This window comes from Petaurus breviceps, unplaced genomic scaffold (genome assembly GCF_028583685.1).
Source record: "Petaurus breviceps papuanus isolate PSGF00001 unplaced genomic scaffold, PetGlider_PUasm1.0 90294, whole genome shotgun sequence".
Lineage (NCBI taxonomy): Eukaryota > Metazoa > Chordata > Mammalia > Diprotodontia > Petauridae > Petaurus > Petaurus breviceps.
The window spans coordinates 712,789-730,599 of record NW_027187208.1 but is presented as its reverse complement, the minus strand read 5'-3'; the positions used below and the strand labels follow the sequence as shown (position 1 = coordinate 730,599).

At 45.6% G+C, this 17,811-nt stretch overlaps 1 protein-coding gene across 2 annotated transcripts in view; it reads right to left on the bottom strand.

Moving 5' to 3' along the window:
• The window catches only part of DCHS1 (dachsous cadherin-related 1), an 81,310-nt gene that overhangs the window by 9,471 nt on the left and 54,028 nt on the right, over positions 1-17,811 (bottom strand). Inside the window, exons 9-19 of one of the 2 annotated variants that reach the window (XM_069107856.1) lie at positions 10,122-10,279; positions 8,899-9,760; positions 8,536-8,775; positions 8,096-8,221; positions 4,340-4,549; positions 3,017-3,907; positions 2,651-2,764; positions 2,016-2,227; positions 1,661-1,815; positions 1,240-1,370; positions 816-1,099 (exon numbers count right to left, since the gene is read on the bottom strand). In XM_069107856.1, the coding sequence (XP_068963957.1) occupies positions 816-1,099; positions 1,240-1,370; positions 1,661-1,815; positions 2,016-2,227; positions 2,651-2,764; positions 3,017-3,907; positions 4,340-4,549; positions 8,096-8,221; positions 8,536-8,775; positions 8,899-9,760; positions 10,122-10,279 (3,383 nt within the window). The remainder of the gene's footprint in view (positions 1-815; positions 1,100-1,239; positions 1,371-1,660; positions 1,816-2,015; positions 2,228-2,650; positions 2,765-3,016; positions 3,908-4,339; positions 4,550-8,095; positions 8,222-8,535; positions 8,776-8,898; positions 9,761-10,121; positions 10,280-17,811) is intronic. The other variant, XM_069107857.1, reaches the window with a different exon arrangement.

Genomic DNA, 17,811 nt, shown 5'->3' with positions numbered 1-17,811 from the left:
TGATCCTCACAATAGCCCTGGGAGGCAGGTGCTATTAGGACCCCCACTTTACAGACAAGGAAACCAGAAACCAGAGAGAAAAGCTTCAACATGTGCTACTGAGGCTGAGAAAGAAATGGGAGTGTGAGACAGAGCAAAGGCTTTACGTTTCTAGGAATTCTCAATAGTCATGTTTCAGATATAAAGAGATGGTTAAGTCCTCAAGAGATTAGTTTCGCACAAACTATTCAAAAGTGCTCAATAAAAACTGCTGCATTGACAGCAGCTCAAAAATGTTGAAGCTAAACTTGTTTCTGCATGAACACAGGAAGTTCATGAAAAAGGTGGTGTTTTAAATAAGGCAGACATGGCCCCTTGGGACCAAATTTCCCTACTCATGATTAAAGAGGTTCCCAGTTCAGACAAGAGGGAAGGCTGAACCAAAGTCATGCCTTTCTTGTCTAGAATCTCTGCTATAGAATCTCTTAGGGAAGACAAACCAATGAGTTTAGAAATAGGTAGTAAGCCTGTAACATCAACTGACAGGTGCAGAACCTCAGAGTTTTAGAAGACTTGAGAGACAATTGAGCCTAACCCTCTGCTTTTACAGGTGAGGAAGCTAAGGAGAGGTGGAAGAGACTTGCTCAAAATCATACACTGAATTAGTGTAGGAGTTGGGAGTTGGTCTCAATGAGACCACAAGGGACCCTTACCCGGAGGTGTTTCTGTTTGGGGGATTTGGGGGCAAAGGAGAGGCTGTTGAGGAGCAGAGGGTATGAAGGGAAAACACTAGGCATCCTTGTAGAGGCTGAAGAAGAGGGAGGGTGCAGACATACCTGATAGAGGCTTTGAGAGAAGGTAGGCGCATTGTCGTTGACATCCTCTACCTGTATCGTGAGGTTGGCACTGCCCTCATGCTGCCCATCACGGGCTAGCAGGTGCAGCCGATAACAGTCCATGTGCTCAAAGTCAAGGGGCTCTGTGAGTGAGATGCGGCCTCCATAGCGTCCCACACTGAAGGGGCCCTGGCTCCCAGGCGGGTTCAGCACATACCACAGGGCAGGTCCTGAGTCCACATCGTTCCCCGTCACCCGAGCAATCTCTGAGCCTAGAAGTGCATCTACAGCATACATGAGACATGGGACATAGGTGTGGACACTCATATGGATGCTATGACAGACAAAGGACATGGGCCATACAGGACATACATAGAGACACACCCTCCACAGATGCTACCCCCAGGCTATAGGTCATACTCACCCTCTGGCACTTGAATCTCCCAGGGCTGGGGGATGGTTGGCCGATTGTCGTTTGCATCAATGACCAGCACGGTCAGTGTGGCTGAGCCCACGAGGGGTGGGGAGCCTCTATCTGTGGCCATCACCACCAGGCTGGGGGCACAGATCAGGGAGTACCAGGTCAAGAATCATAGGATTGGGGTAATGGAAAAGGTGAGGGCTCCTAGAACACTTGGACCTTAAGGAAACACGTGAGGACACTGGAAAGACACTGGGAAAGATAGGGGGAAACTCAGGAAGGATGGATTCCAGAAGAATACTGAGGGACATATAACATAGCATCAGGGGACACAGTGGTGGGGTGGTGGTTTGGGGCAAATGACCAGGCAAGGGGGAGGAGGAATAGAGGACCCATGGATTGGGGAAGGGAAGTGAATCCTCACCGAGTCTCTGCCCAGATCTCTCGGTCCAGGATGGCTGTGGTGGTAATAGTACCCATAGCTGGGTCTATGTGGAACAGCCCCCTAGTGGCCTGGGATGGAGCCAGGCTGTAAGTGACTTGTCCCCCTGGGCCCTGGTCCAGGTCATCGGCCTCTACCTGGGGATGGCAGGAGGACAGAATGGGGCCCTGATCTCATCTTAGGTCTGTCATCAGCCTGTGAGTCTGATGTGGAAAGTCTGACAGTTCAGGATCCACCCCATTCATGGTCCATGAGGGACAGTGATGAGGGGCCCACCTTCTTTCCCTCCACTTTCATCCATCTGAAGCACTTCCCTCCTCCCTAGCCCTGCCCCCACCTTCAGGAGAGGGCCAGACAAAGGCCGGGACTCAGGTACAAAGGCTGCATAGTGTGGCTTCAGAAATCTTGGAGCATTGTCGTTAGCATCCTGTAGGCTTAGTGTCAGCACCGTGAAGCCAAAGGAACCACCACTCTCTGCTTGCAGAACCAGCCGCAGCCTTGGGCTTGTCTCAAAGTCCAGTCCACCTGCTGCCTTCACTGAGAGTGCCCCTGGTGGATCAGGAAAACTTCAGATCTTAGGGTGGCCTTCCAGCATTCATGATCAAGATAATGCTGACCCTTGCAAGCTCAAGGAGGGAACCCACCCCCACCCTCATCTCCACTACTACCCACTCCTGTTGGGATAAAACCCACAGGCCTCAAAGGAAAACTAAGATTTTGAAGAGACAGTCCCACCTCACACCTCAGAGATTTTTTAACCAAGATCCTTAACTGTAATGAGAACATTTCAGTAGAGTGTGAAGCTTTTAGATAGCAGAGACCCCCTCCCACTTACCACACCTTGGACTCAGACCCAGCCTGAACTCAGAGACTTTCTCCCTGACTTCAGGACAATCCATTAGATCTCAGACAGACACAGACACACAACCCTTTAGGTAAGTCCCTCTGCCCCAGCCTGCCTGTAGACCCTACCTGTGCTGGGTTCAATGAAGAAAAGATCATGCTCATTGCCACTGAGGATGCTGTAGGTGATGGCGCCTGTGGAGCCCCCAGCATGGCTGGCCTGGGGGGACATAATGAGGGTCCCTAGGAAGAGGGGGGAAGGGCTCATGGGTGGAGCTCAGGGGTCAGGATCAGTTCCAAGGGGGGAAGTATTGAGGGATCAGAGAATAAAGCATCATAAGCTAGATTCAGTCAAGGAGTTAGTTGAGTGTATTGGGGAATAGGGAAGGGTATGGAACAACTTCTGTGCCCTTGGCGCCCAAACACATGCATGCATGCCCTGCGGGTGTTTAATGGCTCCCATTCCCACCTCCATTCCATTGCCCCTCTCCGCACCTGGTGGGGCATCCTCAGGAATAGCAGCCTCACTGCTGGGCCGGGGAAATCGAGGGCCACGTTCAGTTTCCCCTTGTAACCCCACAATAACCACACCAGTGGCAGAACGAGCTGGGCGGCCCAGGTCAGTGGCCACGACGAAGAGTACACGATCACGGGGGCCCAGGGTGGCTGGTGGACGTGCCAAACGGATCTCACCAGTATATGAGTCCACAGAGGCACCAGGAGGTGCAGGCCCTGCCAGTCGGTATAAGATTGAGGCATTGGCCCCAGCATCACGGTCCTCAGCCCTAAGTGTGGCTAATACATGAGGACCAGAGGAACCCTGGCCCAGGGCTGTGCGTGTGGGGCGCAACCGGAGCCTTAGGGGGCTGGCTGGGAAGGCAGGTGCATGGTCATTAACATCACGTACAGTAATGGTGACAGACACACTGGCACTGAGTGGCCCAGCTGCGGCTCCATCTACAGCATGCACCACAAAACCATAGCGAGCCTGCCGTTCACGGTCCAGTGGAACAGCTGTGCGCAGTTCTCCTGAGGCAGGCTCCAGCAAGAAGGCACCAGCTGCACCTTCACCCAAATAGTAGGCCACACGTCCATTGGCACCAGCATCAGGGTCACGAGCTTCCAGCTGCAGTAATAGTGTCCCTATGGGTGCATCTTCAGGTACCTCTACCACATAGGATGGGGCTGTGAACGTGGGTGCATGATCATTGGCATCTAGCACCATCACAGTCACCAGCATTGTAGCACTCAGTGCAGGCTGGCCTCCATCCCTGGCTGCCACCAAGAGCTGGAACGATGGTTCTGCCTCCCGGTCTAGAGATCGTGCCGTGCCCAATGTCCCTGATATGGCATCTAGGAGGAAGGCTCCTGATGGGTCACCATCTGCTAGACCAATCCACATACAGAGACATAGGGACAGAAAAAGGGAGAGTACAAGACAACCACAGCCAGATAAATAAAGCCAGAGAGAGACAATGACAGAGACAAAGACAGAAAAAGAGAGGTAGAGAAAGGAGAATAAAAGACAGAGGAGGAAGCCAGGGATGGAACAGATAAAGAGAGGAAAATGATTAGTTTGGAGTGGAGGGACCTGGGAAGAAGGGAAGGTGGGAAGGAATCCTATGTGGAGATTGGAAGGTATTCTGTAGGAATGGGGTAGAGTAATGTGGTCCTGTGGAATGGGGTTATGGCAGGTAATGGGGAGGCAGAAAGCAGTTTCATGGGCATGATGCAGGAAGGTTGTATGGTGACCTTAAGGGTCCCAAAGAACCCATGTTGTAAGGAAGGCCTTAGGCCCCGAGTTTTGATATGACTTACTCAGTATTTGATAGTTAATCTGCCCATTAGGGCCAACATCAGGATCTGAAGCCCTAAGCACGGTCAATGTCTGGGGATCCTGGCCCTCAGGAACCTCCAGGGAGAGGTGGGAACTCCCAAAGGCTGGTGCGTGGTCATTCTCATCCTCCACAGTCACATGCACTGACACATGGCTCAGCAGGGGTGGAGATCCCCCATCTTGGGCATACACTGTAGATATATACTGTACTCAGCACAGATTCTATACAAACTAGAGCGGGGTGCCCTAGGCATATGCATGCACACACAGTCACATACCCACCAATATATACATGCAGGCAGGTACAGCTAAGTGGGGCCAGTGAGCCCCTATCCTGGTCATACACTACAGGTATATGCTGTACTTAGCACAGATCCCATCCAGTAACTACAACTGTGACAGACCCCTGACCTCAGCTGTTCAGCATGCACCTACACACATGTGCATGCATTGAGAGGCACCTGGGAGAGAAGAGGTGGTGAATCCCCATCACAGGGGCATACCTCAGTAACATACTTCCATACATATAAGAATGTACCCCACTCAAATGCACAGATATGGCCAAGCATGCACCTGGATATGTGTTTTTGCACCATGTTTAGCACATAGTCTGGGCCAACTAGGTGGCACAGTGGCTAGAGTGCCAGCTCTGGAGTCAAGAAGACTCATCTTCCTGAGTTCAAATCTGGCCTCAGACACTTATGAGCTGTGTGACCCTGGGCAAGTCACTTAACCCTGTTGCCTCAGTTCTTCATCTTTAAAGTGAGCTGGAGAAGGAAATGACAAACCAAGCCAGTATCTTTGCCAAAAAAATCCCAATCGGGGTCACAAAAAGTCAGACCCGACTGAACAGTAACAGCAACAGAAGTAGTACATATTCCATCATCTCCAGGCTTCCCAAAACAGTAATATACAAATACACAAACACAAATATGCCCTCATAAACATATAAGTATGTCCAGGCATGCACCTGCATACATACATACATATATATGTATATATGTATGTTCATATATAAATCATGCTCAAAGCATTAATTATAAATCACACTGCTGTCTCTTGAGTTCTGACATAGTTCTACACTAAGCCCATAATATATACATACACATACACACACATACAAAACACACAATCTCAAGCATATACCTATTATAGCTAGGTGGTACAGTGGTTAGAACACTTGATGGAATTAGTAAGTTATGAGTTCAGATCCGACCTCAGACACTTCCTAGCTCTGTGACTTGGGGCAAGTCACATTTTAACCCTTATCTGCTTCAGTTTCCTAATCTGTAAAATGGGGATAATAATAGCACCCCCTCCCCACCAGGGTGGGTGTGAGGATGAGATCATATTTCCAGCACTTTGTACAATGCCTGGCAAATATTAAGTGCTTAATAAATGCTCATTGGGGGGGGGGGTGAATAGCATATCTTTAAGAGAAGGAGTGAGCTCCTCAGGAGTCAGGAGAGTCAGATTCTGCCTCTGGCTCTCTCACCGAGCTGTATGACTCCCGGTGAGTCATTGACCCACCTGGTCTTCAGATTCCGCGTATTCAAAATGGGAATTATACAATTTGTCCTAGTCCTCCTTACAGGGCTGTTCTGTGGATCAAATGAGACCACAAGACAAACTAACTAACCAAATTTGTCTCATTTGAGAAAAACTAATGAGATTAAACTGTCAAAAAGGGGAATGGGGTGCCTTGGTAAACAGAAAGTTCCCAAGCCTTCAAACAGGGGCTTGATGTCAACTTCATGTGACAGAGGGATTTTTTAAAATTTAGGTGTAGGTTGAATTTGATGTCTACTGAGGTCCCTGAGATTCTGTGTTTTTAATGACTGCATTAGACTCTGGTAATGCCCAATCTGAAAGGCAACCAAAGTGTTGGGACTCAAAAGAGATACACGGCTACCTGGAGTTGGGAGTTACCTCCTTGAAGCATAAAGGAACTGGAGCACATCTAGCTGCTAAGCAATGGAATGGGTATCATCAGAAACTAGATGTGGGGCTTCCCCCCTCCCCACCCCCAGGAGCAAGTGCCAGAAGAGTTAACATGGCAGAAGATGTTAGTGGAGGAGACTATCTAACAAATTCCTAACTGCCTCATAAGTAAGACAAATAAAGGAGCTGATGGAATTGGTTTAATTTAACACAGTTTCATGGCATATTTTTTATTCTCTACGGCCTAAGAGGAAGCCTCTCAGGGGTTTGCTTGCATTGCTCTTTCTGGTTTGAGAGGGAGAAACAGAGGGTAAAACAGAAGCTTTGCGTTTGCTATGAGAAGAGACATAGCTCTGCTGGAAGCTGTTTGTTGTTGTTAGATCATTTTCAATTATGTCCAACTCTCTGTGAACTCATTTGAGGTTTTCTTGGCAAAGATACTAGAGTGGTTTGCCCTTTTCTTCTCCAGCTCATTTTACAGATGAGGAAACTGAGGCAAATAGAGTTAAGTAACTTGCCCAGGGTCACACAGCTAGTAAGTGTCTGAGACCAGATGTGAACTCAGGAAAATTAATCTTCCTGACTCCAAGCTTGGCACTCTAGCCACTGGACTACCTAGCTGCTCATATGGTTAGTTGTTTGGACAAAGGAAAATTCCCTCCTATTTGGAAAGCTGACTGAGAAGAAGCTACAAAATCCTACTGCTTTCTATAGCTAGAGAAGGAGGAAGAAACTGTTCAGAGTCTCAGAGCATATCCAAGAAAGCTTAGCAGTTCTCTGGCTTAAAGGTAACCGCTGGTTACTAAAAAAAGCATAATATTCTTGTTTGACATTACAAATATTAATCGTGGTACAGAACAAGGACATAGGTCCTCCACAAAGGTTTTTGCATTATCGTGGAGAATGTCCAGCATGACTTATCTGTCATACTGTGAATTTCTTTTTTGGGTATGAGTTCAACCAAAGGGTTGCTAAGGTCCCTTCCAACTCTACAATCCTGTGCCTCTGAACATGACCCAGAAAAGGGCCAGCACATCCTGCCTTGTGGGAGAGGGGACAGGACTAAGGGCAGGCCAGAAGCACAGGTGTGCTTCTCAGTGCACTAATTTGGGAGGTCATAATCAATCGATGGGTGTTTGCAAGACGGAAGCAGGGATGGCTTTTAAGTGAAACTTCCCTAGTGTTCTTCAGACTGGCCTCATAATTCAGAATGAACAGTTACATGGGACTGTGGAATGATCTAAAGTATACCATTGTGATTGGAAATCCCCAAGGGCACTTTCTTCCCAGGTAATTTCTCTATAACTGTGCTAAATTTCTGACCAGACCAAAATACTTGGACTTGCCTCCCACTTGACATCCCAAACTGGTTCCAAATGATTCAGAGCCAGAAGGGGCCTTAAGCTAGTCCAATCCCTTCACAAAACTGAGACTCTGAGAGAAGGGACTTATACAGAGAATTAATAGCAGACCCAACACTTGAACCCTGGTCTCTTGGCTTGTCCAGGGCTCTTTCTTTTATATTATGATGCCTCTGGCCATTATAAGAAATCTTTCTCCTCACTGTCCCTTCCAGGTCAGAGACCTGGCTCAACAGGGGCAGGTGCCACATACCCCATGATGCCCTTACAGGAGAAAACCAGACATGGTGTTAGTCTGGTCTGCCGTGAAGGAAGTGATGCTCATTGTTACAAAGGGTCATGCTCACTATGGACTTTGTCAATCACAGCCTCAGCACCTGCAGACACCCTCACACTCATCATGCAAGTCCCCAGCATCCCTTCCAACTCCCATACCAGTTAGGTTGATGTCCTGCTGCTCTTCTCGGTCCAGCATCTGTCGAGTAGTAAGGACCCCAGTGTTTGGGTCCAGGGAGAAGGTGTCACCAGAGACACCACCATATGTCACTTGTCCATTAACACCTTGGTAGAGAGGGAATCGATCAGTGTGTGTTTGGGGAGAGGGGATGACATGACTTCTCTCATCTCTAGCTTTCGAGATTCTGTTTCAAGCCCCAGCTCCCTCACACTTGTCGTGTTTCCTCCACCCCCATCTTCCCATCTCAATTCTACCATCCACTTCCAACCACTATTCTTCCCAGGTCTCCATTCCCCAGTGCTTTCCTCCCAATACCCTACTATTGCACCCCTCCTCTTCTCACTGCCCCATCCCAAGGCATTCACTATTCCCATGCTGGTCTCCCTCCTGATTCTGCCTCTGTCCCCATGCACTGTACCCAAGTCAGGGTCGGTGGCATGCAAGGTGAGCACAGTGGTGCCTGGTGGACGGTTCTCAGGCACATGGACATGGTACGCTGCCTGTGGGAAGGTGGGGGCCTCATCATTGACGTCAACCACACTGACTGTCAGCAACTGAGTGGCTGACCGGGGAGGGGAACCATGGTCTGAGGCAACCACAGTCAGCATGTGTTCAGCTTGCTGCTCCCGGTCTAGGGGTCGTGTGATGGACAGTGCACCTGAGGGTGACAGCAAGTGTTCAGGGTTAGCCCCTAGTCCCTCTGTCTTGGTGCCTGCCTCCAGCCCGTCCCTGCTACCCCCATGAACTGCACCTCTCATCTCTGCCTCACTCACACACTTACCAGTGCTAGGATGCAAGTGAAAGCATCCGTCACTGTTGCCAGCTGCCAGTTGGTAGGAGAGGCGGGCAGCCTCGCCCAGGTCTGGATCACGGGCCACCACGTAGAGGGCCACGGAATTAGGTGGCTGATCCTCAGGAAGAAGGGTGGTAGGGGGTGAGACAAAGACGGGCGCGTTGTCGTTCTCGTCTGTCACAAACACTCTGGCTGAGACACGAGTGCTGCGGCGCAGGCTGATGTTCCGGGCCTGATCAGTGGCCTCCACCAGCAAGAGCAGGGCAGGTGTGGCCTCGCGGTCCAGGCCCCTGGGGGCACTGAGAGCACCAGTGCGGGGATCCAGTCGCAAGGCAGGGATGGGGGGCGACTGGCGCAGCAGGCGGTACCGCACATCACTATTTGGACCAGGCCCATCTGCGTCTGCAGCTTGGAATGTGTAGATGGCAGCTCCTGGGGGCGGGTTCTCAGGCAGTGCCAGAGTCAGTGGGTCACGGGAGAAGGTAGGTGCATGCTCATTCTCATCCTCCACACGAAGCTCCACACGCAGCAGCCGAGGCCCAGCAGGGTAAACTGGAGCACCCCCACCCACCTCCTCAGCCCTCACAGTCAGGGCTCTCCATGCTGGCCCTGCTTCAAAGTCCAGGGGCCTGGCCAGATACAGCTGACCTGTGGCTGCATCCAATGCAAATGTGCCCTCAGGGTCACCTCCACCCACCAGTGTGTAGGTAAGTACCCCTTGGGGGGCCCCTGGAAGTGCCACCGATCCTAGCAGGGAGCCTGGCTGAAGCCCCTCTCCTGCTGTCAGTGTCAGCACTGCTGGGGCTGCTGGAGCATCAGGAGCTACTGGGGATCTGGTCCGGGGCAGCACCTGCCAAGAGAAGTTGTGCTGGGTTGGGGGTTTGGGGACAGAGGGATATAAGGTTGAGAGATGCAGGGCATGGAAACAGAGAGATGGTGGTTTAAGGGTAAAGGGGCCCAAGAGGTTTAAAGATAGAAGGATAAAGAATTTGGGGCAGAGGGCTTGGAGACAGTTGGTTTGGGAGATTTGGAGTTGAGATGGTAGATAGGAGGTTAGGAATGAGAGGTTTGGGAATTGGGGGGAGCTAGAAATGATGAGACTGGGATTTAAGATTGTGGGGAGGGAGGCTTGAGGTTGGTAAATGGGGGTTTGGAGCTGGCGCAATGGAAGCTTTGACTTCTGAGGTTTGGGGGACTGGTGGCTTAGGTACCTGCAGGAGCAGCTGGAGGCTGGTGCTTCTAGGGGGGCTGCCCTGGTCCTGAGCATTCACTGTTAGTACATAGTGGGGCCTCTCCAATCGACTCAGGGGCCCAGCTGTGCTCAGCTCTCCGGAGTGAGGGTGTAGCAAGAATAGCTCCGAGCCAGGGCCTGAGGAAACAGAGAGAAGGAGAGGCCCAGGTCTGAGCCTGAGAGCCAAGCAAGAGGCCTGAGTTGGAACTCTACCCCCACAAAACTCAGGCCCCATGATTCAAAGTCTGCATATGTTCAGTCATTATGTGTTAAGTCTTCACATAGATCAGCCTCACACTTGAGTTACTATAAGGCTAAGGCAGCATTCTTATAAGGTTCTATTCTCCTGGGTTCCAGTCCCTATGGAACTCTGATCACAGTAGCTTCTGGTTTCATTGCCTTTATTTTCTTTCTCCTCAATTTTCTGAATCTTGGGTGCCAAAGAGATAATGAAGTGCAGGGCTGGACATGCCTTTAAGGGCCCTACCATAAAGGGAACCCTGATTTATACCAGCAAAACTTTTAAAGGACTGGACACAGTGCTTCATAGTGGCCTCTTCCTCTGATTCTTGAAGGTTTCTCACTGCATATCAGGAGATCAGGAAGAAGCTAACCTCATGTGCAGCCCAGGGAGATTCTGGGAGCAGCCTGTTGAATAATAAACAGCTAGATTCATCTGGCAGGAAGCCAGGAGCCAGAGTCAATTATGATCATTGCTGTGCACTCCAAACCCTTGTCCCTGGTGCAAGCTATACTGTCCTCATGGGACCTGAAGTGTCCGATGTGTGCCCCCAGGATGGCCCTGGAGGTCAGTACTTCATATATCTTCAGTTCTCACATACTTCATTCCCCAGCAGAAAAGGGGAGTGGGCTCTTGTGGAAATTCGATGTTGCTTCACTAGAGGCTAGGGGCTGTCTCACTTCTGCATTTGTATTCCTAGCGCTTAGTAAATGCTTCACAATTCTGTTGCTTGTTTGATGATGGGGAACAGCAGGGAAGTCTTTCCCTCACAGCAAAAAGGAAGATATATTTTAGCACCCTCTGGCATGCCTGAGGACAACACTGGTTTTGTCTTCTAGGAGTGGGACAGGACCAGAGGAGAAAGCAGGACAGAGGGGGCTGCCTGGTGCTCTGGTAATGTAATAAAATACTACTTTACTATAAGAAATGACAAAAAAGGGTGGTTTCAGAGAAGCTTGAGGAGACTTCTATGAATAGATGTGGAACCAAGAGAACATTTGATGCAGTAATGGCAATATATTAAAGAAAAACAACTTTGAAGGGTTTGAGAACTCTGATCAATGAAATGTAACCCAGAGGACTGAAGAGGAAGACCTGACAGAGAGGTGATGGGATCAAGCTGCAGGCATAGACATTTTTGGACATGGCAAATGTTTGGATTTGTTTTGCTTGACTAAGCATATTTGGTACATGGAAAAGAAAATTACTACATTAACACCTTATCTAAGCCTGAGGAAGGTGGCCCATGAGTTGGTAACAGGCTATGTATTTACCACAGTGGCTCATGGCACATGCCTTACCAAGTGTCACATGAGCCACATACAAGCGTCACATGCAACCTACACTTACATTATATTTCACTCCCTTGTTTGTTAGTTAAAAGAGAGATGGCAATTTGGAATTATGCCCTCAAAGCCACTAAACTGTGCATATCTTTTGACTCAGTTTTGTCATTACTATGCAGGTACTCCAAAGAGTTCAAAGAGGAAAACACTCACTTTTACTTTCTAAGAGCTCATTCAAAGATTTTTCTCCTTATTTTTTTTTTAAAGCTGGAAAAGTATTTTCTATTCAACAAAAAATTCTAGAAAAAAACTGGATAGATATCTAACAGGAAAATGGATTTCGCATAGCAACCATGGAAATCCCCAATGGACAAAAGAACTAAATATTAAAAAGTCACAAAATGAAAAAAAAAAGGTCATATCTCTCAAAATGCTACATAGCAGATTTACTCACCAGTTGTGACATGAGAAATGCTGTGAGATGAAATAAACTACTTTATTTAAAACCAAAACTTTTGCACAAATAAAATAAATAACAGCCACAAGAAAGATATCACCTGAGAGAGAAAAAATAAATAGGCATCTCTAATAAACATCTGACATCCAAAACACATAGGACCTCATACCAATCACTAAGACTGAAGCATTTTCCAATTAATGTCATCAAAAGATTGAGCAAAGTTTTCCAAAGAAGAAATATGAACTAACATTCATCATCTCTTACATTGGGCTTTTTTTTTTTTCTGATGCAGACAATTGTTAAGTCTCATCTTCTTAAATAAAACTTTACTGTGTAACATTGTGAATTGTGTATCTCAACACAATGGGCAATAGTATCACACATACATTATCCTAGGTTTCTGAGGCAGAGGTTAAACACCAAGAGAGTGAGAAAAGTTCCCAATGTGTAACTCTGTGTCAAGAGAGAATCTTCAGAGATACAGGCTACAAGGCCACAAGGCTGGCACCAGAACACTGAGCCCTGTTAAGACATCAAAAGCTGGTGCTCATCCAAAGTATTGTTCCTCCTTGGACCTCACATAGAACTTGTGTCTTGCACCTTTTGGATGCATGCAGTATACATCCAAAATATGATGTATTACAGCTGGCCACTGAACAAAGTTAAACTAATATTTTTTCCCATGGAATATAGGCTCATCTTTTTAAAAACAATATTATTCTTCTGGTGTTATTTTTTATTGCAAATCATAGAATTCCATGGTTTTCAAAGAATTAAATTTGAGGTTCACTAAAAGGGAATTGGAGAGGCATATGCTAGGTAGACATCAGAGGCTTGCAACATATTATAAATTTAGAATTGTTGAATAGGAGTGGCATGTAAGGTGTCATCAGAGCAAATGTATCACTAGGAAAAAAAATGGGCCAGTCACATAGTTAGAATTGGGATCCATCAACAGCTATGCAAAGATCTAGAGCGACAGTCCCACCAAGCATTTTGGGTAAATGCCAAGTAGAGGTTTTGTGGAAGGATATGAACAAAAGCCCCATGGGATAGGCAAATATTGAAGGATTCTACACTGCATCAGTAGAGAGGAGTACAAACACAGAACTACAGCTTTCAGATCTGGAGAAAACTTCAGAGATCATCTAGTCCAGCCCCCTTGTTTTTTACTGTGGTGGTCCCTCAGATCCATCAGAGTTAAGCATCATTCTCAGTGCTTATCAAAGAAACTAAGTCTCAGCAGGGTGGGATGATTTCTGGTCTCTTTCTGCTTTGTTACTCTGGCAACTGCTTTTCATTCTTCTCTATAAAATGATGATAATCAGGGTCCAAGTCTTTTATACTATTCATTTCCTTTTTTTTTTTCTTAAGGTATTAAACAGGTTGAATTTGAGCTATAAAATCCTTCACTGTGTCACCTTCTTATCATTAATTATCTTTATAATTTGGTATTTGTTTTGATCTTACTTCAACCAGTTAGTAAGATGTTCCCTCTGAGACTGTACCCAATTTCTTTTATCTCTTGTTTGAACATGGTTTGACTGTATGTTGTCTCCCTCATTATATCTGTGAGCTCTCTGATAGCAGGAATTGTTTTGTTTTGTTCCCTGCTTCTGTGTGTGTGTGTGTGTGTGTGTGTGTGTGTGTGTGTGTCAATGCTCAGCACTTATCACAGTGCCTGGAACATATCAGGCGCTTAATGAATGCTAGCTGAGTGGTCCTCTGTCTCCTGAATCTGCCTTTTCTCTGGCTGTCCCCTGAAATCTGACATTCTCTCCCTCTTCAGCTTTACCTTGAGGCTTTCTTCAGAGCTCATCACAAATGCCCTCTCCTGCAAAAGGCTTTTCCTGGTCTCCCTCAGTGTTAGCCCCTTCCCTCTGCAGTCACCTCCACTTTAACCTGTCTCCATCTTGAATGCAGGTTTGCATGTTATCTCTTCCATTAGAAGAGACTTTGTTTTTTGCCTCTCTTTGTATATACACAGTGTTTAGCACAATGCGGGGTACACAGTAAGTGCTTAATAAATGCTCATTGTCTCGACTTGACTTAACATAGAGTGCTAATTTCAACATAATTGCTCAATTGGTAACCAGTCATTTTCTCTTAAAACACAATTTTTTAAATCATATTTTGTTCTTGCCAAGTCTGACATCTTCCAACACTTTCTTTTGAAGAAAATTTTTAGGATATGGGGGCAGCTAAGTGGTGCAGTGTATAGAAAGCTAGGCCTAGAGTCAGGAAGACCTGAGTTCAAATCTGACCTCAGACACTTACTAGTTGTGTGACCCTGGGCAAGGCATTTAAACCTGGTTGTGCTGGTTTCCTCACCTTGTAAAATAGAGACAATAATAGACTATACCTCCCACAGCTGTTGTGAGAGTAAAATGAGATTTTTAAATTTGTAAAGAACTTAGCATACTGCCCCGCATATAGTAGGTGCTATATAAACCTTAGGTGAATCTTCTCCAGCACAGTACCTCAGTGCTTAGCATCTGTCTTAACTGTAGTAAGTACTTAAATCTTCATTTAATTGATCTGACTTGCCTTCTTCTGTTTCTTGCCCTGGAATGAACCATTTTCAGTACATTATTTTTCACCATCTTATCTGTGTTCTTCTTCATACTCAAGACACCAGATCTCAAAGTACACAATGACTTAGTTTGGAGAATTGTCAAACTCTTTCTTCACAGAGCTCTCTGTTTCTTCATCCTCCAAAACCAAAGCTGATGCATAAGCTGCAACTATCCTCATGGTGGTTTGCTTGTTTATGCTTCTAAGGAACACTGACAACTAGTCCATGGAATGTTCTTTCTGGTCGCCTTTGGGGGCATGCTAAAACCAACTCAAGCAATGACATTATTCGCTTCTTTGAAGAGAACTTTCAAGCAATCCTTCTATCTAAAGCATACCTTCTTTTTAAATTTGTAGCATGATTAAAAATATAAAAGAGTGTCAGAGGCCTGAAAAAATGCATTGGGAACACTAAAGCCAAGAACAAGCTAAAGCTGGTGGTAATGCTAAGGATAATAAAAATACTTTTCCTAGTGATGTTGGGTCCAAAAGGTAGATATGAGGTAGGAAAGAATGCAGGATGGATGATGGTCACTGCTTGATATACACTCTCTTTCTCTGGTTCTGAGCCTATTCGTACCACATTGGGTGTTCTCTTTCCCCATGGAGGGAGCTCCAAATGGTGTCAATCAGATATCGGTGTTATAGTCTCATAGGTTCCAAATTTTGGAATTACTCCATAGGGATTACCATGAGCACCAGCTAAGGATTTACCATGAGCATACAGCTAAGCTTGGAGGCTGAATACAGGCTGATGATGCTCACCTTCACATCCATCCTTATTAATGACTCTGTTGTTCATCCTTTGCTCTTGAAGATGACCAGTTGTTGTTATTATTATTATTAATTACTCTTATGTTCCCTACATGGAAGTTTGCTCATCATAGCTTGAACCCTCTAAAGGTCCACACTCAAAGTCTGAAAGTATTCTCAAACTGCCCAGGCATTCACACCCAAATGACATGCCCATTCACAACACATACTCACACCCAATGACAACACAGCTTCACTCTTTACACACACTAATTAGCTAGGTAATTGCTCTCTCTCTTCCCACACATTCTCTTTACTCCAATACTAAGTATTCAAATTCTGCTTTGAATACACTTCACCAAGAAACCTTCAAGTGTCTGGCTTCCACAACTCCATTTCACTGATTACCAGGGTCAATAGACTATCCCTAATGCTCTCTTGTTGCTCAGGAGTTCAATCAATCATTTCTAAAGGGAGCTTTAGGGAGACAACTAGTTAGTTGCCTTTTTGCTTGGCATCCCCAGACATCAACATTACTAAATAGGAGAAGACAAAGCTAATCGGTGATTACTTTCTTGTTTTCTCTACCAATGGAAAGGATCTCCAAACTGAAAAGGACAGAAAAGAAAACAGTTCACAGAGAGCTGAAACCTAAGTTAAGTGAGAATACAGGATGAGAGCACTTAAGTGTCTTCAATAAATTTATATCTCCTGCACCAGATGAAAAACATTCTAGGGTACTGAAAGAATTGGGGCATGTAGTTGCCGAACTATTTTAAGTGATCTCTGAAAAAATGACTGAGAAGGGGAGAAGTTTCTTAGGACTGGATCTGGGCATACATTGACCTGAATTTCAAAAAGGAGAATAAGGTGAGGTCAGTTTGATTTCAATTCTTTGCAAACTTTTTTGGGGTATTATGTAAAGTTGTTTTGTGGATATTTGGAAAGTGAGAAGGAAATCAGAAATAATTAGCATAGCATAATTAAGATCGGGTTCTGCCAGATTAACCTCATTTACTTGTTTGGCAGACTTATTGCACTGGAAGGGGAATGCTATGAACACAGTGTATTTGGCTTTCAACAAAGCATCTGGAAAATCCTCTCATGATATCTTTGTAGACAAGATAGAGAAATGTGAGCAAGATGATATTGTTGTTATGAAGATAAGGAATTGGTTGTAATAAAACAATGTTAATCCAGGAGAGAGGTCTCTAGTAGAATGCCCTAGGACTCTATGCTATTTAATCTTTTATCATTGATTTATATGAAGGTATCAATGGTATGATTACCAAATTTGCAGATGACACAAAAAATGAGGGAAGAGAGATAATATATAGATAATAGTAACGATCTAAAAATATCTTGAGAGGTACAGTTCAGTGCTTAATTGATCTAAATTGATCTTACAGGGGTAAGAACTCAACGAAACTTGTTGGGAAACTGGAATTCAGTCTAGTAAAAACTAGGTATAGAGCATCATCTCACACCACATATCAAGATAAACTCAAAAGAGATACATGACTTAGATAGAAAGGATGATACCACAAATTAATTAGAGGAGCAAGGAAGAAATTACTTGTCAGTTCTATGGATAGAGAAGTGTTTATAACCAAAAAGGAATAGAGAGAACCAAAGAAGACAAAATGGACAGTTATGATTTAATTTAATAAGTTTCACATGAATAGAAACAACACAATTACAATAAAAGGGGAACAGAGTAACTTAGGGTGGAGGAAAATCTTTGCATTGTTCCTCTGGTAATAGCTTCATTTTAAAAATATATAGGGAACTGATTTATATTTGTAAAAATAAAAGCCATTACCTAGTTGATAAATGGTCAAAGGACATAAACAGGTAGGAAGGAAGCCAAGCCATCAACAGGGGAAAAACCCACTCCAAATCACTAATAATTAGAAAAATGCAATTTAGGGCAGTTCTGAGGTTCCCCTTTGAACCCATCAGATCCAGATCGACAAAACTGACAAAAAAGGAAAATGACAAATGCTGGAGGGGACTTGAGGAAAATAGGTATATTAATGTATTGTTGGTGGCATTATAAATTGTTGCAGCTATTCTAAAAGCAATTTAGGGGGCAGCCAGGTGGTGCAGTGACTAAGAGTGCCAGCCCCCAGCGTTGGGAGACCTGGGATCAGTTCCGGCCTCAGATACTTGGCACCCACACAAAAATAACTGGCCGTGTAACCTTGAGCAAGTTACTTAACCCCAATTGCTTTAAAAAAATAAAATAAATAAAAGCAATTTAGAACTATGGCTTCAAGGTTACTGTGCATATCTTTTGATCTGGCAACACCATTACTAAGAGATCAATATCCCAAAGTGATCAAAGAAAGAAGAA